The sequence below is a fragment of the Physeter macrocephalus genome, chromosome 14, assembly GCF_002837175.3.
Source record: "Physeter macrocephalus isolate SW-GA chromosome 14, ASM283717v5, whole genome shotgun sequence".
Classification (NCBI taxonomy): domain Eukaryota; kingdom Metazoa; phylum Chordata; class Mammalia; order Artiodactyla; family Physeteridae; genus Physeter; species Physeter macrocephalus.
Genome location: NC_041227.1, coordinates 82,445,765 through 82,470,317, shown reverse-complemented (window position 1 = coordinate 82,470,317; position 24,553 = coordinate 82,445,765). Strand labels below are relative to the sequence as shown.

The following is a 24,553-nucleotide window of genomic DNA, read 5'->3' as shown; positions in this document are numbered from 1 at the left end:
GCGCAGTGCCCAGCGACCACAGGCGTCCACGGTGGACCATTCCACCCGGGCGAGCCTCGGGGCGACAGCGGACACAGAGACACAGGTGCAGTAAAAGCGCTACCCAGCTGATCCCAGCAGCCCGCGTGATAGAAGTGGCGGCTGATTTAAGACCCTTAAGTTTTGGGTCTACAGGTGATGCCATCTTTTTTATCTGTTCAGCATCCCACCCTTGGGGGGGCCAACCTGGCCCCTCCAGGTGGTCCCCAGCCCCCCTCCTGCCCACCCTTTCCCCTCTGTTGCCATCGCAGGTTGGCTCTGCCCCCGTCTTCCAGAATCTCCCTCTGGGGCTGAAGGTGTTTGGAGCGTAATCATCTCGTGGGCTTGCCCTTAAAATCCCAGATTTTCTCATTCTAGCTGCTCAGCTTCCTTCTAGAGCACGTTCCAACACTGGCCCCTCTCCCACCTCCTCCACACCATCTCAAGTGAGTTTCTCCTGTTTCCACTAAGGAACCACGAACGACACAAACGTTGGCAGGAGGGAGGAGACGGGAGGCCGCTGTGCCCTGGGCCCGGGGCTCGGGGACGAGTTCTCACCTGAGAAGGGGGAGGTTCCCGAGGTCCGGGGTCCGCGGCCCCGTCGCCGAGAGCTGAACTGCTGATCATGTCCAGTGGGGGGTCTGCACGGCTGCCCCTGACAGCGGTGGGCCGTGGAGAGGGGCTCGCCGACCCCGCAGTTCTCACCCGGCTGCGGCGTGATGCGCGGGGCTGGTGGGCTGCTCTGCTCTGAGACTCCGTGCCGGCGCCCCTGGGCTGAAATCCTGGAAAACTGAACTGGGGGCAGAGCCCGCAGGCGCTGCCCGTGGCACTGGCTGAACGTGCAGTCGCTGCAACAAGAGTGGGGCGTTCGCGGGAAAAGGCTGGAAGCGGTCGTTTGACAGTCAACAGCTGGGAGGCCTGGGAAGCCCCCAGCCCCGAGGGAGCAGCGCGCCCGCTGGTGGAAGTCGGGGATTCCCACGCCCTGCCTTGCTCCCGGTCCGCTCCGGGCAGCGATCCCGACGGTAGCCTGCGGACAAAGAGCTTCCGCACAGGGAAATGGAAGAAGTCGTGGGTTTCCGTCCCCATTTGTGAGACAAGGACCTGCCCTCCGGACGATGAGCGTGCCCTGCAGGCCGCTCCACTGAACGCCCTCCGTCTGGGGGGCGGAGAACAGTAACTGGCCCTGGGCGCCCCCTGCACCTCACCCCCCGCCCCCCGCCGGAACCTGGCTCTGCCACCGGGAGCGCGAGTCTGCCTCTCTTCAGCTGGGCCTGGGAGTCCTCAGGGCCCCCCAGGCCTGCCCACACCTGCTCTTCCTGGGCCTTTGCTGCTGACCCCCTGGGAGGGGTCGGCCTGGTGACTCCGGGGGCCCAGGGCTCTGTCCGGTCTGGGGCCAGTGGGCCAGGCAGCACGTGGGCGGGGGGGCAGGGCCGGTCCCTTGGGTGGCACGGCCCCTCCTCCCAGCCCTTACTCATTAGCCAGGCTGCGCGGTGCCCCGGCCGGCCGGGCGAGGCTGGCTGCGTGGGTGCCCCGGCCTGCGGCGTGGCTGCTGCCCGGGCTCGGAATGGACGGCGCCCGGGACGTGGTCCCCCCGGGCCGAGGGAGCCGCTGCCCTGCCCTCCGCGGGCTGGTCCCCGTCGGCTTCGGGGCCGAGGCGAAGACGCTCTTTGCCCTTTCTGGACCCCTGGTAAGGAGGCGGCGGTGCGTGGAGGGCCGCCATCCAGGCGTGACGCGGGGGCCGGGCAGGGGCTGCTCACGACCTTGCCCAGAAACTGCCCCTGATGACCGTGTCCAGGTGGCCCCAGGGGCTGCTGCCCAGAGCCTGGCAGGGCCTGACCCCCTCAGCAGCGGGCAGCCCCCCTGCTCCCGCCCCCGTCAGAAGGGGCAGGCGTGTCCTCCTTCGGGAACCCACGGGAAGGCTGGGCTGAAAGCCGGGAAGGCGGGTGAGGTCCCCTGCTGCGGGGAGCCGGGGGGCCCCTCTGGGCGTTTGCAGGAGAAGGGCGGCCTCTGCCTGTTTTATTTCCGAAGGGAAAATGGCTTAGATGCATTTTTTCCTGGCCGTAAAGACTAATAAATATGTGCTCGCTGTAGGAGTTTCAGACAACACGAAAAGTTAGAAGACACTTCTTTCTAATCCCAGCCCCTGGACAGAGCCGTTCCTAAGGTTTTGGCGTCTTTAACCCAGCTCCCGTTTGCGCGTGGCGTGACGAGCTGGTGACGATAGCATCGCCAGCGGTACTCTCTCCAGCCCCGGTGCTGGGTGCTGCTTGGCGGGGAGACCGGGGCTCAGGGGTTAACGCAGTTGCGCAGCGGGGGACGGGGCGGGACCCGGGCCTCCCGTCACCCAGCCTGGCTGCTGCAGCGGCCTCGGCCCCATGCTTGCTCCCCCGCTCTGGGTGACTTGCCCTGTGGCCTCGAGGGGCTTTTGCGGGTCTTTGCTCGGCCTCGCAGGGCCTGGAGAGCCTCTCTTGTGGGGCTGGGCTGTGAGGGGTCAGCAGGACCGAGGGGAGCCCTTGACCGTGGCCGCCGTCCTCCAGTTCCTCTTCCAGATGCTGAACTTCATGATCTATGTCGTGAGCACGGTGTTCTGCGGACACCTGGGCAAGGTGGAGCTGGCGGCAGTGACCCTCTCGGTGGCCGTGAGTACAGCCAGGGCCGCAGGGACCTTCTCCCCTGGGCTCCGGGGAGGAGAGACAGCCTAAGGGCACAGCTGGACCTCAGGGCCTCGCCCCAGGCACACCACACGGCGCAGGCAGGGCCCGGCCGGGACGGGTCACCGGCTGCAGGGCAACCCCCCGGGCGCAGGGTCCCCCCTCAGGCTCCGCCTGACAGACTGCGCTCTCTCCTGTGTGGGCCTCCAGTTTGTCAACGTCTGCGGAGTTTCCATTGGATTTGGCTTGTCCTCGGCCTGTGACACCTTAATGTCCCAGGTAGGTGGCCCTCCGAGAGCCGGGCAGGAGCAGAGCCAGTCCCTCAGCTGCTGCAGAAACGGTGGGGCTGGGGGCCCACCTGAGGCCCCTTAATGTCCCCTGGCTCTGGGAGCTCATCAGGCCCTGGGCGGGGGCAGCCGTCCCTGGCACACCCACCCCCAAGGGCCACGTGCTGCAGGGACCAGACCCTCCCCTTGAAAAGAGCCCGGGCAGCCGGGCGAGAGAGCCCTGGAGGGAAAGACAGTCCCCTGACCTCGCGTGCGAGGGCCCACGGACGGGGCCTCCTGCTCTCGGGGGCCCACAGCCCAGCGGGGCTGAGCTCCGGGGGTCCCGGGCTCGCGGTGGGCCCGGCGGCCGCTCACCCCCAGAGAGACTTGGCAGGTGCTCTCGCGCCGGGGGGCGGGGGGCGAGGCCTCCCCCATCGGGAGCTGTTGGCAAGCCGGGCACGATGGGCGGACGGAGGCTGGCGCTCAGCAAACAGCTGCTGCTGTCCCTCTGTGAGCGGGCCGAGCCCCCGCCGGGGCCGCGCCGGCTGCGCTGGAGGGCTGCGCCACCGCGCCCCGCCGGGTGCCTGCCCGCCCCGCAGCCCTGGCAGGGCCCCCGGGGCAGAGGGCAGGTGCGCGGGGCGTGGGCGCTGACCCGCTGTGTTGCAGAGCTTCGGCAGCCCCAACAGGAAGCACGTGGGGGTCATCCTGCAGCGGGGCGCGCTGGTGCTGCTGCTTTGTTGCCTTCCCTGCTGGGCGCTCTTCCCCAACACCCAGCACATCCTGCTGCTCTGCAGGCAGGACCGGCCGTGTCCAGGTACCCCGGCCCCGCGCTTCTCTGGGTGCCGAGCCGTCGCGAGCGCGCCCCTCTGGGGACGTTACGGGGCTGGGTTGGAGCTTCTCCCGCGCAGCCTGCTGCTCCCGCCGTGGCCGGCAGGGGGCAGACCCACGGCCGGTTTTAACCGAGGAGGAAAAGAGGATCTGCGTGGTGTTTGCGTTGGTGTCCCCGCGCGTGGCTGGAGCCTCAGAGATGCTTTTTGAAGAAGTGAAGCGTGCGCCACCCCAAATTCCAAACAGTGGAAACAGGGCTGAGCCCAATTTCTGATGAATTATGCGCTTTGTTATTAATTTTAGATTTGCCCCCTCATGGGAACACCTTGCTCGTTTAATATTATGCGCGCTGAATTTGGTTATTTCTTGATGGGATAGAACCTTTTTTCCCCCTTACAAACCACACGTCACCCCGAATTCAAGTGCCCCAGCCCTGAGACCCCGTGGTTGGGACCTTGGGCCCCTCCTCCTGCACCTTCCTAGCACGCGGTGGCAGCCTCCCCCGACCGCTGAGGTTCCGCTTGACCTGGGGGTCTTGTCTCTGGGGTAAAGCCTGATGACGCCTCTCCTCACACCCGGGGGCGCAGGCTGCTCGGCTCAGAGCCCTGGTTCTCCCGCAGGCTGGCCCAGGAGTACGTGCATGTTTACATCCCAGCGCTCCCGGTAAGTCCTCTGCTGAACTTGGGGAGGTTGGGCCCACACCCCCCGAGATTCTGGCTTTTTGCCTGTCTCCCCATCAGCTGGGGAGGCCATCGGCCCTCATGCTGGCGGCCGAAGGGGCCAGAGAAAAGTTCTCATTTTGGTTGGTGCAGATTGAACTTTTAAAAAGTAGCATGGGGACTTCCCTGGCAGTCCAGGGGTTAAGACCCCGCAATTCCGTTGCAGGGGGCACAGGTTCAATCCCTGGTCGGGAACTGCAATCCCACATGTCGCGCAGCGCGGTCAAAAAAAAAAAAAGAAAAGTTATTACAATATTATTTTTTTTTAAAAAGTAGCACAACATGTTTTTCTGATTAGAAAACCATTTATGGGAGAAATTCTGGAAAGCCTGGGGAAGAAAAATTTCCAATCTGTAATCCTACCACCCAGAGAGAACACAGGTTGATCCTTCTCTCCAGTATTATTTCTCTTCGTGGGCATGTGTGTTCGAACGTACAGACCCATGCGTAGTGTGAAACGGGGCCAATATGTGTATGTTGTATTATAACCTGCTTTTTCCCTTTCAAATAAATATGTCATTAGTCTCTTGATATGACAGCCTTCCACAATTTCCATTTCAAAGGCGATGTAGTATCCCCTAGTGCCATAATTTATTAGCCAATCCCTACATGTTAGGTATTTAGGTTGTTTGCAGAAACATTTATGGGACCTAACAGTCCCATAAATCCCATCCTTTATGATGTCTGTCTTTGGGCTTAAAAACGGTTAATCCATTGCAAGATTATAGAAGCATTTGCCTGTATTTCCTCTGAACCCTTTCATGGTTTCTGTTGTTACATTTAAGACCGTAATCTCACACACTTTTTCTAAGACTCATTGAATATTCTCTCCTTTCTCTGTTAATTTATTAAATACTAAATAAGCAGTCCATCCACTGCGATCAGTTTCTGAGATTCGAGCCCCGCCCAGTGGTCTGTGTGTCCACCCCCAACCCATTGCTACACTGTTTGATTTGCTGTGGTTCAGTGCATGCGGTACCAGGTGGCAGTGCTGTTTCGGGGGAGTGCATCTTCCCATCTCCGGCCCCCGCCATCCTCCTCGGCACACCAGCACTGGGGATAGAGCTCTTAAGGAGGGGGCTGGGAAGGGGGCGGGGCGGGGTGAATGCGTGCGGGGTGCCCACAGGGGATGCCAGGCCTGGCAGGGAGCCCCAGCCTCACCCTCCTCCCGTCTGGAAGGCCAGTGCCATGACCTCTTTGGGGCCTGGCCAGCTCCACATTTCTTCTGTATCGTGGAAACCACCTGAAAAGTCTGGTTTTTCTCCTCTGAGCCTTTGGCTCTTCAGACCAAGTGAAGGTATCTCGGGGCCATTGGGGCCGTGTCAGGGGGAAACATCACGTTATCACTATGGCAGCAACTTTATCAAATAAACAAAGTCCCTTCTGTACAATGGTGCTGCAGAGTTTAACTAGCAATGAAATAAGAATCACGATGACTTTTAACGTTTACATGACGCTCACCTAACTCTTGGAGCACTTAAATGTGCCAAATACTGTTCTGTAAGCACTTTGCAATATTAACTTTGTATGTGAATGTATGTATAAATATTAAGGATTCACACGCATGTTATTGTCCCCTTTATAGGTGAGGAAACTGAGGCACAGAGAGGTTAAGTAACTTGCTCAAGGCCACACAGCTCACAAGAGGCAGAGCCAGTGTCTGAACCCAGCTCCTCGCTCTCGCTGACTGTGCAGTGCTGAAGAGAGGCGGAGGGCTGAGGGGAGGGTGCGCAGGGGGTGCAGGCCCCGGGCCAGGCCTTGACAGAGGGCAGAAAGGACAGGGTGGTGCCTCCGACACACACACTGACGCACAGGCCCTCTCTGTCCTCGGCAGACAGGGAAAGGCCCACCACCCCGAGGGGTCTCCAACCTGCTCTGCCGAGGCTGCTGGTGCCACACCCCTGGGTGCCCCCCCGCTCCCTCAGTCCAAGGCCCCCCTGCTCCAGATCCTTGTCTCTGGAGGCTCGAGCCAGGCCCGGGGTGTCCCGACCTGTGGGTTTGGGCTCTGGTGGCCCTTCTGTGAGCAGGCCTGGGTCTCCTTCCTCAGCGGGTGGAAGGCCTGGACGGCAGCCAGGAGCCCTGCGGCTCTCAGGCCGGGGGCTGGAGCGCAGGTCAGCACACAGCCCGTCTCTGGGGTCCCAGAGGTACCGTGGTGAAGCAGTTGCCCCAACTCATCTAAGAAGTGTCTGTTAGTGTTCGTCTGGTGGTGTTTTGGGAGTTGTTGCTTACTTCGTGTGTGTGTGTGTTTATTTTATACAGGCAAATTTTCTTTACAGCCTGCTGGCCAAATATCTGCAAAATCAGGTATGGGTCCCTGGCTGGAGCTGCCCCCAGCCCCACCCTGTTCCAGTGGGCAGGGGTGCCCGGGGTCCCCTCTGCGCCTTGCCCCGTCCTGATCGCCCCACGGGGGCCCTCGAGGAGCTGCGTGTCCCCAGCCTCCGTCCACCCCCCTCAGTCCCACCCTCACCTGCTTCAGGGCATCATGTGGCCCCAAGTCCTCAGCGGCGTCGTGGGCAACTGCGTCAACGGGCTGGCCAACTACATCCTGGTTTCCGTGCTGGGCCTGGGGGTCAGGTGAGCACCGGGGCTGGGGGCCTCAGGGGCCTGGTCGGGAGCCCTGCCCACGGAGTGCCACCCCTGCCCGGGCGGCCCAGTCCCCGTCACGAGAAGGACTGAGGAGGCTGCCCGTGCGGTCCGGCATCCGGGGGTCGTGGGGAACTGGGGGCTGCTGTTCCCTCGGGTTCTGGGGACCCGCCGCCAAGGAGACGGGCCGAGGAGCCGCTGCCCGGCCTGTCCAAAGAGGCCCAGAGTGGGTCCCCCCCGGGTGGGGCCCATCCTGGGATGGGGTGCCGACAGAGCCAGGCCCGTGGCCCTCCCCGCCCAGGCCCGGACGCAGCCGCGGCCCCAGCCCTGCGCTCCCTGCTCTGTCAGGGGCTCGGCCTGTGCCGACACGGTCTCCCAGTTCACGCAGGCCGTCTTCTTGCTGCTCTGCGTCGTGAAGAAGAAGCTGCACCTGGACACGTGGGCAGGTGTGAGGGCCGCCCTTCCTGGGGGCTGAGCGGGCAGGTGGCAGGCGGGGTCCCAGCTGCAGCCCGTTGCAGGAGGCCTGGCCCGGGCCTGCCCGCACGTCCCTCAGGCCCCCCCAACCCCCGGGCCCGGGCTTGCCCATCCGGTGTGTCATGGGGTAGGGCCCTGCTGCGGACAGGCCCAGGGAGCTCTCTGCCGGCTCCCTGGTCTCGGGATGGAGACGGAAGAGCAGCACGGGTGGCCGGCAGCGGCGGGGCCCACGTCGCTCGGCGAAGCTTCACGACACCTCGTTAGCCCCGTTTATTTACGTGGAGGAAGCTGGTGCACAGAGGGTTTGTCATTTGCCCCAAAGGCCAGAGGTGGTGCGTGGTGGAGCCTGGAGCGAACCCGTTCCCAGGCCTCAGGTTCTGAGCTTTTAGCCCCTGAGACCCAGCCGCGCGGCCGGTGGCTCCTCCCCCGGGTGCTTCGGGAACAGCTCTCGGGCCTAGTCCCTCGTGGCTGCGCAGCCCCGTCCGCCTCGCGACACCGTTTGGCACCTTGGTGTCGTGCAGTCCTCCCAGCAACGCTTCGGGGGCGGAGGAGATAAGGACTAAAGTTTTCATACGAGGAAACGGGGTCCAGAAAGGGCGGGGCGGTTAGCCAAGACCCTCGGGTGTCACAGGCTCGCAGCCCGAAGCGCCAGGGGCGCTGGCCAGGCATCCTCCTCCCCCTGAGCCCGCAACAGCGCTGGGGCCCCTGGCCAGCCCCCCGCAAGACGCCAGGTGCCCGGGCCGAAGGCAGGGGGCGGGGCAGGGGGCGGGGCCGCGGCTCAGCGGCGGGCCTCTGCTCCCAGGCTGGTCCAGCCAGTGCCTGCAGGGCTGGGGCCCCTTCTTCCGCCTGGCCGTGCCCAGCATGCTCATGACTTGCATTGAGTGGTGGGCCTACGAGATCGGGAGCTTCCTCATGGGCACGTGGACAGCAGGGTGCGGGGAGCCGCGTGGGCCGCCCCCCAGCTCAGGACCCCCTCCCCCGGGTGGGCGGTCCTCCAGCCCGGCCCGTCTCCCCACCGGGCCGTGAGCTCCCGGCGCTGCCCGGCGTAGGCGTGGAGCTGAGTAGACGCCCGGGCGTGGTGGTCAGTCAGCGAGGGAGTGAGTTTCAGCTGGTGCCTGAGCAGCTGTGGGCATCACCGGGCACGTCGTGTGCTCATCAGCGGCCTCCGTCCAAACAGCCAGGGCTGGGGTGGCCCCGAGAGACCTTCCAGTCCACCCCTGACCCAGTCACAGATGAGAACATGGGCCCCAAGAGTTAGGTGGTCCAGAGTCCCCCCGCGGGGCCGAGAGCTGAACTCTGGCTTCCCGCCCCTGGTCCAGTTTTTCCCTTCCTCATCACACCTCGCACACAGAGGAGAGACCCTGACCCTGTAACACCTGGGCAGGGGTCTCCTGGAGGGCTGGAGCCCAGGCGGGAGCGTTCTTCGCTGCATCTGCCCTTGGAAACCACTGGCCCCTTAGCCCCCGAGCGAGGGGCTTGCTGTCAGCCCAGGGCTGTGGGCTGGCCGGCCGGGCACTCACCGTGTCCCCCGCCACCCCCAGGCCTGCACGGCGTGCTCGACCTCTCCGCCCAGGCCATCATCTACGAGGTGGCCACTGTCGTCTACATGGTGAGGCTCGATGGGGGTGCCTCCGCCATGCCCTGCCCCCAGCCCGGCCCCCTGACGGCCCGAGGGTGTCAGAGGAGGGGGGCGGGCTGTCCCCTCAAAGGCTGTCTCCGTCTCCCGAGGGACCCTCTGGACCTCCTGCACCCACCAGGCCCGGGCCCTGCCAGACACACGTGGCTCACGGCTGCTCCGCTGAATTCACGATGTTGCAATTGTTTTGAATTAATTAGCACCATTTAAAATAGGGAGATTTCACATCACAATCTAGATATTTGCATTTTTTTGAAAAATGGGACATGCCATTTAGCAGTGAGCCCACGTTCCTGCACACCCCAGCTGGTGGGCGCTGGGGGACAGTGGCCCTCGTGGTCCCCGCAGCTCCTTCCTCTCCCCCGGACACGTGGGTTGTCCCCTGTCACTCGTGTAGCATCTGCCAGCCTCCTGGGGCATGCAGTCTGTGACCCTAGCTTTGATCAAGGGAGTTGCACAAATCTACACGCACTAAACTAATTTATAAGGTGATTCTTCTTGTTACGGATGGCTTCCGCTGAATCTTTTCTTCTTACAGGGAACTTTTCTAACATAGTTAAGACCACATCCACCTCTTCAACACGCGTTTACTCGTGAGTTTCCGGCAGCGCGTTGATTTCGGTTGCCTGTGATGTCTGGCGGCCCGGGCCCGGTGGGTTTGGCCGGCCCTGGGGAGCCCACCCCACCCCACCTCCCAGGTCTCGGCCTGTCGCCAGCAGCCTCGTGGGCCCCGCCCCCCTGGGACACATCCTGCCTTCCTCTCGGCCCCTGGGGCAGGAGGGGGGCTCTAACCACCACACCTTCTTTTCTCTGATCCCAGATTCCCATGGGGCTCAGCATCGCGGTCTGTTTCCGAGTGGGGACGGCCCTGGGAGCCGCAGACACCGTGCAAGCCAAGCGATCTGCCGTCTCAGGCACCCTCTGCACGGGTGGGTGGGGTCGGGCCCTAGGCCGGGGAGGGCCTGGGAGCCAACAGTTCACCTTCCAAACCTGTCATACCTGCCACGTGGCCTAGAGCAGCGCCTCTGACGAGCAGCAAGCCTGCTGTGCCCCTTCCGCTCCTTCCCTGCCGCTGGGGTTCTGGGCTGTCAGTTTCCATCGCTTAGTGCGACTCTGGGAAAGCCGGTCCTGCTTCGAGCCTGCCCTGCCGGCATTTCCAGGAGCCTGGGACCTGCCCATCCCAGCCCTCAGAGCGGCCCCATCTGTGTCCATCCTGCCTCTGCTTTCTGCGGCTGCCAGGCTCCCATCAGCTCCTCGTGGAGAGCGGTGGCTCTCGGGCTTCAGCCCTGGGGGTGGGGTAGGCGTGTGCGTGCGTGTGTGTGTGTGAAAACACAGAACCCCACGTGCCGGAGTTTCTGACTCCGTAGGTCGGAGGTGAGCGTCTGAGAATATGCATCCTCTAACCAGCTACCAACGACGCTGCTGCGGCCGGTGCAGGGACCCCACTTTGCGAGCCACAGGAGGAAAGGCCTTTCACATGTGGCGCCCTCCTTAGCAGACCACAAACGAGGGTCTTAGTGCAAATGAACGCGGGGTGGGGCTGGGCCGGTGGGAGCGGGGCCGTGCCTTTGGTCTCTTACGGTTGGCACCGCGCTGGTCGTGGGCGCCCTGTTGCGCCTCCTGAGGAATGAACTGGGCCACGTCTTTACCGGTGACGAGTAGGTCATCCGTTCCCTCAGTCACTTCTGGGGACGCCAGGCGCTCCCCGGAGACGTCCCCTCTACCGCTCACCTGTCGGTAGACGGCACCACCCGGAGGGCAGGGCAAAGTCGGGGGGCTCCTCGGGGGGTGAAGACGTGTGTCCCCCAGACACAGGGAAACGCAGACGCGGGAGCATCTGTTACGTTGGCGTGCGGCGGGGCGGAATGGCGGGGACACGAAGGGCACCCCAAGGACGCGCTCGTGTCTCAGCGCTCCCGTTTCTCCTGCAGGGAGGTGGTCGCCTTGGTCAGCAAGGTCCTGCCGCTTTACCTCGTCTTCCACCTGTTTGAGGCAGTCTGTGTGAGTCCTGCCCTGACCCCCCACGTTCACGCACCCTCCCCGAGGCCGGTCGGGGCTGTGAGCGTTAGCGCACCGATTCGCAGGGAGGGCAGACCAGAGAAGAGGTGCCCGAAGCGTCTGTTCGTGTTGGTTCTGTCATTCAAAATAACGAGCCCCCTTCTGCCGTGCAATTCCAACACGCCAGAGATGCACGCAGACGAGCAAACTACTGAACGCTGGCCCCAGTGTAAACTCACGAATCCGCTCCTTCCTCATTCCCCGGAGCGGGGGCCAGGCGCGGTCGCGCCGGTGGCCAGAGCAGAGGGACACTTCGGAGGAGTGGGTCAGCCCGGGGTACGGCGGGCCTGACTTTCTGCTCCTCTGATCGCTAGAGGGCAGGGCCCATTTAGTGCAGGTGTGAATTATGTGAACTTTTAAAAGCGTGGCATAAAGAAAGGAAGCACTAAAGTCTCATTCGGTAAGCAGAATTTGAAATCCTGGGTCTTCTACTTCACAGCTCGGGTCACGGGACTCTTTCAGGAAGGCAACCCGAGCGTAGAATCCACATCTCTTCGTGGAGCGAGTGCTTAGCTAGCAGCACAGAGCGCTGGGGCAAACACCTGCACAAGAATTATCATCACCTCTCATGGAAAATAAGTAACCTTGGGAGAAACTATTCGTGGAGGATTTTTCCGGAAGCCCCAGTGCTCTCTGCCCAGTTCCCTGTATGTTCCAGGACTGGCCTTTGAATTTAGCCGGGCAAATACCTGGAGTACATTTCTGACCTCAGCAGGACCGCTTGCTCTGGGCTGGTTTTCGTCATCAAATCCATAGCTTTTACCGCAGAACATTAAGAGAAACTATCTTATGGATTCTGTTATTGCTTTTGTCATGGGCTAGTGTTAAGGACACTATTATTACTTTTTCTCTAGCTCCAAGGTGAGGCCACAGCTGCGAGATTCCTCCTGCAATATAAGGTCGGGGACAGCTCTGGCTTCTAAATGTTCTGAAGGCAGCACCTCTCCGTTCAGTTTGCCCACCAGGGAACCCGAGGCAGACGTAGTTAGCAATTGCGAGGGACCTTAGAGCTTGCGTATCTGCATCTATCATCTTTCCCCCCGGCTAGATCTATAGCATCCTTTTTTAAAAATCATTAATTAATTAATTTTTATTTTTGGCTGCGTTGGGTCTTCGTTGCTGCCCGCAGGCTTTCTCTAGTTGTGGTGAGCGGGGGCTGCTCTTTGTTGCGGTGCGTGGGCTTCTTATGGCGGTGGCTTCTCTTGTTGCGGAGCACGGGCTTCAGTAGTTGTGGCACGTAGTCTCAGTAGTTGTGGCACGCAGGCTCCAGAGCGCAGGCTCAGTAGTTGTGGCGCACGGGCTTAGTTGCTCCGCGGCATGTGGGATCTTCCCAGACCAGGGCTTGAACCCACGTACCCTGCACTGGCAGGTGGATTCCTAACCACTGCGCCACCAGGGAAGACCCGATCTATGCCATTCTTAATTTATGTGTTCCATGGACCTAATCTTTATTTTATATATTTTATAACTTTCTCGAGTTATAATTTACGTACCATAAACTCGTGCGTTTTAAGTACATAAGTCAGTCCTTTAAAATAAATTTACACTTGTGCAGCCAGCACTGCAATCCAGTTTTAGAATATTTTCATCACCCCCCAAAAATTCCTGGGGCCTGTTTTGAAGTCACTCCCTGCTCCCATGGCCAGCCCTAGGTAATCCACTGACTTGCTTTCTGTCTGTGTGAACTTGCCTTTTCTGAATATTTCATAGACGTGGACTCATACAGTATGGGGTCTTTCGTGTCTGGTTTCGTTCACTCAGTGAAATGTTTTTGAGGTTTGTCCGCGTTGTAGCATTTTTCAGGACTTCATTTCTTTTTTGTGGCCGAATGATGGTCCGTTGTGTGGCTATAACATGTTTTGTCTACCCATTCATCAGGCGATGAACACTTAGGTTCTTTTCAGTGTTGGCTGCTGTGACTGAGGCTGCTGGGAACATTCACGTTCAAGTCGTCATGTGGACGTATGTTTTTGCTCCTCTTGGTAGCGTCCTAGGATTTGAATTGTTAGCTTGAAGCATAAGTTTATTTTTAACTTTCTCAGAAACCATTAAGCTCTTTTCCAAAGCAGCTGTACCATTTTACATGCCCACCAGCAGTATATGAGGATTCCAGTTCCTCCCCCTCCCTTGCCAATTCTTGGTATTATTTGTCTTAAAACTTTAAAAACAGATTTTATTTTTAAGGCCAGTTTTGGGTTTACAGAAAAATTGAGAAAATACAGCGAGTTCCCATAAACCCCTCTCTCTCCTCCTTTCCCCTTTTATTTACATCTGGTATTAGTGCAGGACATTTGTTTAGTTGATGAAAGAATGTTGATACATTATAATTAATTAAGTCCATAGTTCTCCATAGGGTTCATTGCTGGCATTGTACAGTCTATGGATTTTGACAAAGGTATAATGACATGGACCCACCATTATAGAATCATACGAGATACAAACTACTGTATATAAAATAGATAAACAACCAGGTCCTACTGTATAGCACAGGGAACTGTATTCAATATCCTGTAATAAACCATAGTGGAAAAGAATATATATATATAACTGAATCACTTTGCTGTACAGCAGAAACTAACGCAACATTGTAAATCAACTATACCTCCATAAAAAAAAAAAGAATCATGGGAGTTCCCTGGCGGTCCAGTGGTTAGGATTCGGCACTTTCACTGCCGTGGCCCGGGTTCAATCCCTGGTCAGGGAACTGAGATCCCACAAGCAGTGTGGTAGGGCCAAAAAAAAAGGAATCCTATGCATAATTTCACAGCCTTAAAAATCCTCTCTGCCCTCCCTGTTCATTCCTCCCCTCCTCCCGCTCTCCCCCTCCCTCACCCGCTGGCCGTCACTGATCTTTTGATTGTCTCTGTAGTTTTGCCTTCTCCAGTGTCTTATAGTTGGAGTTAAACAACACGTAGCCTTTTCAGATTGGCTTCTTTCATTTAGTCACGTGCACGTAAGGTGCCTCCACTGGGTCTTTTCATGGCCTGACAGCTCGTTTCTTTTTAGCACTGATGCTTCACTGTCTGGACGGATCGCATTAAAGGGCATTGTGGTTGCTTCCAAGTTTGGCCAATTATGAATAAAGCTGTGAACATTATCGTGCAGGTTTTTGTGTGGACATAGTTTTCAACTCTTTCTGCAAATACCTGGCTGCATGGTGGTTGAATAGCATGGTAATATTATGTTTAGCTTTGTTAAGAAATTGCCCAACTGCCCTCCAGAGTGGCTGCACCATTTTGCATTCCCATCAGCAATCAATGAGAATTCCTGTTGCTCTGCATCCTCGCCAGAGTTTGGTATTGTCGGTGTTTTGATCCCAGTCATTCTAACAGGTGTGGAGTGGTGTCTCATTGCTGTTTCAATTTGTAACTTACAACTGACACGTAACGTGGAGCATCTTTTCATACACGTATTTGCCATCAGTATGTCTTCTTGGGTGAGGTGTCTGTTCAGAGCCTGTTTTAAAATTGGCTTGTTTTCTAATTGTTGTGTTTTAAGAGCTTTTGTATAGGTTTGTTTTTTTTTTTTTTGCGGTACGCGGGCCTCTCACTGTCGTGGCCTCTCCCGTCGCGGAGCACAGGCTCCGGACGCGCAGGCTCAGCGGCCATGGCTCGCGGGCCCAGCCGCTCCGCGGCATGTGGGATCCTCCCGGACCGGGGCGCGAACCCGTGTCCCCTGCATCGGCAGGCGGACGCTCAACCACTGCGCCACCAGGGAAGCCCTGTATAGTCTGTTTTTAATTTTTATTTTTATTGGAGTATAGTCGATTCACAATGTTGTGTTAATTTCAGGTGTACAGCAAAGTGAGTCAGTTATACATACATATATTTTAAAATGTATTCTTTTCCATTATGGTTTATCTCAGGATATTGAATATAGGTCCCTGTGCTAGACAGTAGGACCTTGTTGTTTGTTCATTCTATAGATAATAGTTTGCATCTACCAACCCCAAACTCCAAGTCCATCCCTCCCACACCCCACTCCCCCAATAATTCTTTATATGTTCTACACATAAGTCCTTTATGACTTGCAAGCCCAGTCTGTGGCTTGACTTTCATTTTCTTATTTATTTTTTATAAATAACTTTTTATTTTTGGCTGCGTTGGGAGGATGAGACAAGTGAAGAGGTAGTGCTTTCTGGAGACAGGGCTCACGAGAGCGTCATCATGGGGGCAGCAGCGGGAAAGGCTGCCTCTTCCATATGGAACAAGACACCTTCACCTGCCGGTGCAGAAGGCAGGATAACGCCCCCAAAGACATCCACATCCTGATCCCCGGACCTTTGGGCGTCACGTGGCAAAAGGGGTCTTTGCAGATGTGATTAAGCCGAGGGTCTTGAGGTGGGGAGGCTGTCCTGGATGATGCAGGTGGCCCGGTGTTTTCAGAGGTCCTTAGAAGTGAGAGAGGGAGAAGCAGAGGTCAGAGCGATGCCTTTGCTGTCTGGGGCCCGCGGGCAGGAATGCAGGCGCCTCTAGAAGCTGGAAAAGGCAATGAAGCAGATTCTCCCCGGGGCCTCGAGAAGGGACCAGCCCCACCTTCAGCACAGTGGGACCACTCCGGCCTTCTGATCTCAGAAACCGTAACATAATCCACGTGTCTTGTTTTAAGCCACCGTTTGTGGCAACTCGGTGCAGCACCAGCAACAGGAGACCTACACACAGTCCGTACGAAGCGAGTTGTTTCCCAAGCCGGCGGGTAGTCCGTCCCCAGCTTCACCCTCCCTCTCCAGGGAGGCAGTCAAGGTGCCGACCGGGGCTCTGGAGTTGTGTCCGAAACGCAGCGGCTTCTGCGTGACCCCGCGCAGGTCCCCGCTGGGGAGGAAGGGGGACGAGGGCCCATCCGGGTCCCGTGCTACGGACTTAAACGAGGCCGTGCCCCGTAGATTCCTGCGGAAGCCCCGCTGCTGAGAGCCCCGTCAGCCTCGGCGCCACCAACCGCGGCCCCTCTGCCTCCCGCAGTGTCTCTACGGCGGGGTCCTGCGAGGCACCGGCAGGCAGGCCTTCGGGGCCGTCGTGCACGCCGTCATGTACTACGCCGTCGGCCTCCCGCTGGGCGTCGTGCCGGCCTTCGTGGTCGGCCTGGGGATCACGGGTACGTGAGTGGGGGGAGGCGGGGCGCCCCGGGCCGCGCCAGGCGCTCCCACCGTCCCGTGTCCTGCAGGCCTCTGGCTGGGCATGCTGGCCTGTGTCTTCCCGGCCGCCGCGGCCTTCGTGACCTACACCGCCTGGATGGACTGGAAGCGGGCTGCGGAGGAGGTGAGCGCTGCCGCCCCGAGACGCCAGGGGCGCGCCCCAGCATCTCCCGCCACGGGGACGGCGCGGTGTCCGCGGCGCCCCGTCCAGGTACCACCCCAGACCCACCTCAGCAGCCCGACTGCCGAAGGCCAAACTGAACGTGGGCGAGCCCCGAGGCTGCTGTGACCTTGCAAGAGGCCGCGGCAGCACCCTGTCACCGTCCCCTCGGGGGCACTGAAAGCGGGCGGGCTGGCACTTGCTCGTCAGAGGCGTTAAAGCCACAGCTTGGGCTGCAGGCTGAGCGTGGAGGGGGTGCTCTGAGACCGAATCCCCGCAGAGCCTGGGTTTGCCTTCGTGTGTGGGTCCAGTCCTCCTGACGTCTGAGACGACGGGTTAGCACGGCCCTAAAACACCACCACCGTGAAGCCCCCCGGAAGGGTGAACACGGGCCGACCGCGCTGCACCGCGCTTTGTAGGTGCTGCGGTTTCTGCAGGTTGAAGGTCTGCAGCGAGCCCACGTCGGGCAGGTCCGTCGGTGCCACTTTGCCAACAGCATTTCTCGCTTCACGTCTCTCTCACGCTTTGCTAATTCTCATCCTGTGTCAAACCTTCTCGTTATCATCTCCTTTATGGGGAGGTGTGATCACTGACCTCTGATGTCACTATTGCAAAAAGCTGATCACCTGCTGAAGGCTCAGGTGATGGTTAGTACTTTTTAGCCAAGAGGCACCTTTTAACTGCGGCAGGGACAAGGCTCCTTTAGACATGATGGTATGGCGTGCTTGACGGACCCCAGTATCGTGCAAACATCACTTTTATATGCACCGGGAAACCAGAAAACCCCTGTGAGTGGCTTTGGTGTGACATTCGCTTTATCGCAGTGGTCTGGAGCCTCCGAGGTGTGCCTGTGTGTGAGCACGTCCCGCCCGGCCTGCAGGGCGCAGCGGAGGCCGGGGTGGACAGCAGGCCGACCGGAAGACTCCGTCTCCTTCAGGTGCAGAAACGCGTGGGGCTGCCGCCCCAGGCCGCTGGGAGCACGGCCCCCAGCCTCAGGCCCGGGCCCGAGAGAGCGGTCGTATCTTCAGGTAACGCTGCCCCGCGCGAGCCCCAGCTGCCTTTCTTCCTCAGCGTGACAGTGACGTCCGTCCTAACGCCAGCGGGGTGACACTAACAGCCACTGTCTAAGAGGCCCCGGGAAGCAGGCCCCGTCCCTCCCCAGCCTGGGGGGCAGTGAGCCTCGGTTCCATTCAGACGAGGGAGCGGGTTGAGCGCTTAGGTCTCTTCCCCGTCCGCCTGCGACCGCAAAGGCAGGGGATGGGGTCGCAGCGCGGGCCGCCGGACCCGGGGCCGTGTTGTCAGCGCTCCTCCAGCCCGGGTGGGGGGCCTGCAGGCGTGGGTTGGGCAGGTCAGCCTGGCTCGACTCAGCAGCGTGCGGGCGCCTCCCGCCGACCCCCCGCCCCCCACCAGGCGGCCGCCCTGCTGCCCCGGGGCGGGCGCTGCTTGTCACGGCCCAAAGCCCCCGTTATTCCGGCGCCCGTGCCTTGTCCCGCGGCGGGGAACCGGCTGCAGACTCTGTGGGCTTCGCCGGTCACGAGGGACCGTGCAAAGGCAGCTCGACTAAGCGTTTCACACACGCCCTGAGGTCGCTGGTGAAGGTCAGGCATCACACAGGCTCAGACGGGCACACGCGTCCGGCCTCACCTCGTCTTAGCGACAGCCTTTCCTGCGCGTCCTCTGGTCGTGCCGTGCCGCGGAGAGAAGGCGGGCGTCTCCTGCTGTGAGGCACAGGCGTCCATCGCGCACCCCCCGGCAACCCCCCCGCCCCCGCGCTCAGCTGGCCCGTTTGCCTCTGCAGTGGCTACGGGCAGCTACCCTGGCGTGACCCTGACCATGTACTCAAGGCCCGAGGCCCACCTGGACCTCTTCGGGACTCCAGAAGCAGCCCAGCCCCTGCCGGCTCCCCCCGGCAGACTGACGGCCAAACAGCTGGCCCTCCGCCGAGGGGCTGCTCTGGGGGCAGCAGCGGGCACGCTGGTAGTGGGGCTTGTGGTCAGGGCCCTGACTGCCAGGCCCTAGCAAGAAAGGAAGCAGAGAGTGGCTGCCACCCCACATCCTCAGAAATAGACCCTGAGCCGGCGCCTCGTGTGACTGACGGGTCTGCATTGCGGTTAACTGCTCTTTAGAAGACCTCAACTGGCCGGAAGACGAGCCTCCTGGGGTTGCTACCATTATCCAAGAACATAAATGGCTTCAAATTGGAGATTTCACATCAAAACAAGAAGGCAAATGCCACTGTTACGTTAAGAAGTGCACGCTTCTAGGCCGAGTCTGCTGCCCGTCTGTACACAAAGCCTTTGTGAAGCTCTGGAAAGGGGGCCGGCGGGCCCCACGCGGAGACCCCCATCTGCGTCCTGCCCACGCACCCTCCGCAGATCCAGGCGCCGTGAGGCCCCCACCGGGGCCGGGCTGGTCACCTTTCCTTCAGTCCTCTCGTGGCATCAGCATTTTCACGTATCACAGAGCTTGAGAAACACCTTTCATACAGTAGCGGTAAGATGCAAAGAAGGGCAGCGAAGCCCAGATCGTTGGGCCACGTAGCCTCAGGGTGGAATCTGATTCAGATCCAAACTCTAGGACGCTCTTGAGGCCTGGGACTGGTGACCATTTCTGGGCTCCAGGCCGCACACCGCCACCCAGTGCGGGCAGCCTGGCCTCTGTCATCGTCAGGCCCTTCAGCATCAGTAGCTATAAACACACCCACAGACAAACGGATTTATTGATCAAGGTCAATAGGAAAAAAGGATGCAAAGTGCAAACCCTGCTTCTGAAGAGTCAACACGCCATGGCTCCTGCTCCAGGCCCTCCGCCCGCAGGAAGGCAGAAGCCTGCATCCTCATCTGTGACATGAAGACAGCTTCTGCACCCAAACACAACGACCGGGTACAGAGCACAGAAAAGTCACGTCACGTGTCCTAAGGTTGAGAGGTATTGAGGAGAAAGGACTCCGTGCTCCAGTAAGTTTGGGAAACAACACACACCGGCGCTTCAGAGGTTCTGTAGGCCTGGGATCTTTAAGATGCTGGTGTGCTTTACAGACCCCTTCTAGGCAGGGTCGGCAGTGGGGCCGGTTTTTGTGGAAAACCTTATGGGATTGGTGTCTCGTGAATGTGCTTACAGAAATACTTGTTTGGGGTCAGCAGATGGGGAAGGAGGATATAGTTGGGAAAAAAAAACCTATCTACTCTATGGATTATTTTAAAAAACAACCCACAAATGACAAAGTAAAACTTGAGAAAAATCTTCTTGGCTGAGAATTTAAAATGAGAAAAAAATCACTTAAAGAAAGCTGACCAACACCACCTTTGATAGACAAAGGCAAAAAAATGGATTTATAGTTGGAGAAAACTTGTGGTCAGAGAATTGTCTCCAACAGGGGATATCTGAAAACTAAGAACACTATTACAATTCATGCCAATTTTACCAAATATAATGTATTTATTCTGAAGCAGAATATACGAGTAGACAAGCCAATAATTTTGCTTAATTAGAACGTTTAATATTTGCAAACAAATCAATGGACAAAGGATTAATCTCCAAAATATATAAACAGCTCATGCAACTCAATCTTAAAAAAAACAAACGACCCAATCAAAAAATGGGGAGAAGACCTAAACAGACATTTCTCCAAAGAAGACATACAGATGGACAAGGGGCTCAACATCACTAATTATTAGAAAAATGCAAATCAAAACTACAACGAGGTACCACCTCACACCGGTCAGAATGGCCATCGTCAAAAAAATCTACAAACAATGAGTGCTGGAGAGGGTGTGGAGAAAAGGGAACCCTCTTGCACTGTCGGTGGGAATGTAAATTGATACAGCCACTATGGAGAACAGTATGGAGGTTCCTTAAAAAACTAAAAATAGAACTACCGTATGACCCAGCAATCCCATTACTGGGCGTATACCCAGAGAAAACCATAATTCAAAGACACATGCACCCCAATGTTCACTGCAGCTCTATCTACTATAGCCAGGTCATGGAAGCAACTTAAGTGTCCATCGACAGATCAATGGATAAAGAAGACATGGTACATATATATACGATGGACTATTACTCAGCCATAAAAAGCAACAAGATTGGGTCATTTGTAGAGACGTGGATGGACCTAGAGACTGTCATTCAGAGTGAAGTAAGTCAGAAAGAGAAAAACAAATGTCGTATATTAACGCATACAGGTGGAATCTAGAAAAATGGTACAGATGAACCGGCCTGCAGGGCAGAAATAGTGACACAGGTGTAGAGAACAAACGTATGGACACCAAGGGGGGAAAGCCGTGGGGTGGGGGTGGTGCTGTGATGAACTGGGAGATTGGGACTGACATGTGTACACAGATGTGTATAAAATGGATGACTAATAAGAACCTGCTGTATATAAAAAAAGTGTAACGTACAACGTACCAAATGAAAATTCCGTAGTGAAATTCTGTCTGAGCTATTTTATGACTGATTATTCTGATAGTGGTTTAAGCAGATGTTTCCTAAACTAGCCTAGCGATTGATTCCCGCCACGTCGTCCTGTGACGTAGATGTAACGTACTGCAGACAGCCTAACGGAGCAACTCACTCCGTGGTGGGTCACACGTTCCTAGAGTGAGTTACTCTCTCTCACTGAGCGGCCGAGTCTTCTCAAGCGTGGAGGCGGGGAGGGTGCGGCCCCTGCAGCCCGGACCACCACCGGCCCCCCGCCCCGGGTGCTCTCCTTCAGACTTTCCATCCGGCTGAAGTGCCCCAGGCGGGGTCCTGGCCGCGCTCGGGGGGTCGTCTCCCTGCGTCTTCCGTCCCCTTTGGCGGGGCAGCTGCTGTGGCTCAGGGTCCTCCTCCAGACGCCCCCTCCCCAGCCCCCGAGGCTCTCAGGGCTGCAGAGCCACGGATGCCCAAGGCCTCCTGCCCAGGACAGGAAACGGCCCCCACGTTAAGTTCCGTGGACCCGATCTATTCAGAAAGGCGTCTCTCTCGAGTTTAAAAAAGGGAAATTGACTTGCCTTGTGCTACAGAAATGAGAAACTTAGATGTGTCCTTGAAGAGCCGCTAGCTTGCAGCTTGAAGGTCCTATTGTGCGAGGATGAGTATTGTTGTGGGTACTTTCAGCACAGCAGTAAGAAATGCCAGGCGGGTTTTGTAAGACGCAGAACTCTACACCTCCTGCACCCCACGAATGCCAGCTGGCACTTGCGTGAAATTGGCACCTGTCTTCCGGGAAGCCCTAGGACTGACAAGATGCTCTCGGTGACATCAGCCACAGAGCCATGCGTGGACGGCCCCACGGACCATCACAAACCAGGCACGAGACAGGACGGGGCGGATGAGAGAGGAGGGCCGACTCCCGGAGGTCAGGCTTTCAAGTCCCAGCAGACGAGGGACGGGGACCCCCCGCCACCCCCGTTCTAGTGCCTCGAACCCCAAGGGGGCTGGGAGGCCTCGCCTCACCTCTCTGGACTGAGACCTGGAAACCGGGGCGGGGCTGGGCTCTGCAAGGCCACAGGGTGACGCCCGCGGCGGCAGGGGCAGGTTGTCCCATGTCCCGTGAGCGGCAGGGTCTCCGAGCAGGTTCTGGGAACTCAGGTTCACCCAGCACGCCCTCCCCTCCCCCGGCCCAGAGCGCTAGGGATGGGGGTTCTCCGAGCGTCTCACTACCGGGCAGGTGAGTGCTGGGCTTTGGCTGAAACGGCGGGTTTTATTAATGGTTAGTGGCAATGACGTTTAGGTTCGGCGATGGTGCATTTGCCTATCGTCTGACAATTTTCGTAGGATTTAAACAGTACCGGTTCATTGACTATCTGGTAGAAGAATCATTGAGTAGAGAGGACGAGGAGGCGGCACGGACCCCTCTTCAGTAGCATCCAGCCTGCGGGAGGAGAAAGGAGTCCGGGTTACCCGCTGGTTTACAACGCCCCCACCAGCCCTGGAACGTGGGCCCGGGATCGGGACCCCGGCACGTACCGTCTGTCCTAAGGACCATGTCAGCAAGGCCCACAGATCCCTAAGGAGTCTTAAGTGTGGCTGGGCTGAGGATGACAGGTCGTGCCCTCCCCCCAAAACGACAACAACAAGACAGGTGGTGGTGGAGGTGGTACCCTGTCCAGTGTCAAGCAGACAAGGGCGGAGACGGGCGGTGGAAGTACTCATTTCCCGTCCTGGCTAAGGAGGACGCTGTCCACACGAACTCTCAAACCTGGTGAACAGTTCTGCTTCTCCAATTCCAGAGCAGTAGAGAATTTCATCAATACCTGCTGAGGCTTAAAGAAGCACGGCCACAGCCTCAGAGTTCAAACGTTGGATTTAATTTTCAAAGCCCGATGACATCATTCAATTTTAACCTTTTATTTTCCAAAACTTCTACAAACCCCTAAATGCTTTCCATAGCTTACGTTAAGCTTTATTGGAACTTTACTCTGTGTAAAACGCACAGAGAAAATTCCCCCACTCTGAGCTTCTGACATGTTCCCTTTCGACTGACAATTTTGCAGCTTTCAGTCTCCCATTTTAAAATGCTCCAAATCCACTCTAATTCTAGTAGAGTGAACTACTAAAATCATATCCAAGCACATAACAAAATCACTACTAAGTGCAAAAAGCAATTTCGGAAAAATGTTTGCAATTACCACCAGTAGATTCCTCAAGTAAATGGACAATTTAGGCTCAGAGTCATTTGTTTAAAAGGTGATTTGATAAGAAGTGGGTAAAAGCACAGAGAGAAGAGCAGAGAAGCAGCAAAGAGGAGAAAACCCCCAAATCTTTACCCAATCTCACGCTGAATCCCAAACAATCGGGACCGTGAACACATCGGCTCCCGGGAAGGAGAGCAGAGAGGTGGGGCCGGAAGCGGCCTGGACCTCCGGGTGCCCGTGCCCTCGCTCTGTGGGCTCAGAAGAGGCCTCGGCCGAAGCCGTAATTAAGTCAACCCCAGAGCCCCGCATCAAAGCCATATTTTCTTGTTCCCAGCCGAATAAACGTTTTTATACACTGCTGCTTCTCTAGACCCTACCAGAGAAAGGCTTGTCGGCCAAAGCCTTTCGGGAACTCTGGGCGGGCCACCTGGCCTGCCCTAGCCTGTGGGGCACGGGGCATTGCACCTGGGGGAGCCCTCCTGGGAATACGGGGCACAGGCAGCCTGCGCCTCCGAATTTTCCATGAGGCTAAGAAACTCCATCCCGACCAAGACGATGCCTGTCCGGCTGGGGACCCACGTCTCGGGAACAAAGGTAGGCAGACAGTGACCAGAGACCCAAGCGCACCTCCGACCTCAGGAAGAAGCAGGAGGAAAAAACCAGAAAGTTCTACACCCCACAATATGTTTTGATTCGCTAAGTCTGCTACATGAATTCTAAAGTCGAACTTTTAAAAAAAACACGAAACGACTCAAAACCAAAATAAATAGTGACTTGGAGCTTCTTATAAGATTATTCTCAAACTGTGAAACAAAGGATGGTGAGTATGAATGGGTCAGCGGGCACGTCCTCTGGGACAGCTGAGTGCATGAGCGCATCCTTTTCTGGAAGCAAGGAATGCTTCACCCAGACCCAGCTAAGCCACGACCTCTAATCTTGAGGGTCCAGCAAGCCGACCGCACCCTTGAAAACCTGTGGCCAAGTTACGTTTTCACACTCTGACGCTCTAGGCCAAGGTCCAGAATGTCTGGAGACATTCTTTCTCTGATAACGCCTAAGCCTCCAAGTGTAGAAAAACAAACGACTGGAAGAGAACACACCCCGAGCTGGCCCACTCGACAGAAAGGAAAGAAACAGCCCAACCTCCTCTCAACAGACAGGGCTGGGTTCTGGTGTTCCTGGCTCACAGGACGGCACAATCTGTGAACTGCCAGGAAAGATCAACAGGGCCTTTCTCCTCGGCACAGCCTGGTATTTCCGAGGACACCCACACGATCTCAGATGTGACCGGTATCGCCAGGTCCACCAAAGCTGTGACACCGTAAGGTGAGCCGACGCCCTTTCAACATTTCAACAAAATACAGATATGGGGCTTCCCTGGTGGCGCAGTGGTTGAGAGTCCGCCTGCCGAT

The 24,553-nt window shown here is 57.7% G+C and overlaps 2 protein-coding genes across 2 annotated transcripts in view; one reads left to right on the top strand and one right to left on the bottom strand.

The window, feature by feature from the left end:
* Positions 1 to 1,579: 1,579 nt before the first annotated feature.
* Positions 1,580 to 19,944, top strand: SLC47A2 (solute carrier family 47 member 2). The gene is made up of 17 exons (XM_024127900.3): positions 1,580 to 1,705; positions 2,556 to 2,657; positions 2,880 to 2,948; positions 3,602 to 3,774; positions 4,384 to 4,426; positions 6,742 to 6,786; positions 6,959 to 7,056; positions 7,414 to 7,511; positions 8,342 to 8,455; positions 9,081 to 9,148; positions 9,996 to 10,104; positions 10,731 to 10,833; positions 11,107 to 11,176; positions 16,192 to 16,324; positions 16,394 to 16,488; positions 17,462 to 17,552; positions 18,323 to 19,944. Exons 1-17 carry the CDS (start codon positions 1,583 to 1,585, stop codon positions 18,541 to 18,543), a joined length of 1,755 nt encoding a protein of 584 aa, XP_023983668.1. The 5' UTR covers positions 1,580 to 1,582; the 3' UTR covers positions 18,544 to 19,944.
* Positions 19,945 to 20,169: 225 nt separating this feature from the next.
* Positions 20,170 to 24,553, bottom strand: part of ALDH3A2 (aldehyde dehydrogenase 3 family member A2) — a 17,764-nt gene continuing 13,380 nt past the window's right edge. The window contains exon 11 of the mRNA XM_007104224.4: positions 20,170 to 22,378. Coding sequence (XP_007104286.1) covers positions 22,364 to 22,378 — 15 coding nt within the window. The 3' untranslated portion in view covers positions 20,170 to 22,363. The remainder of the gene's footprint in view (positions 22,379 to 24,553) is intronic.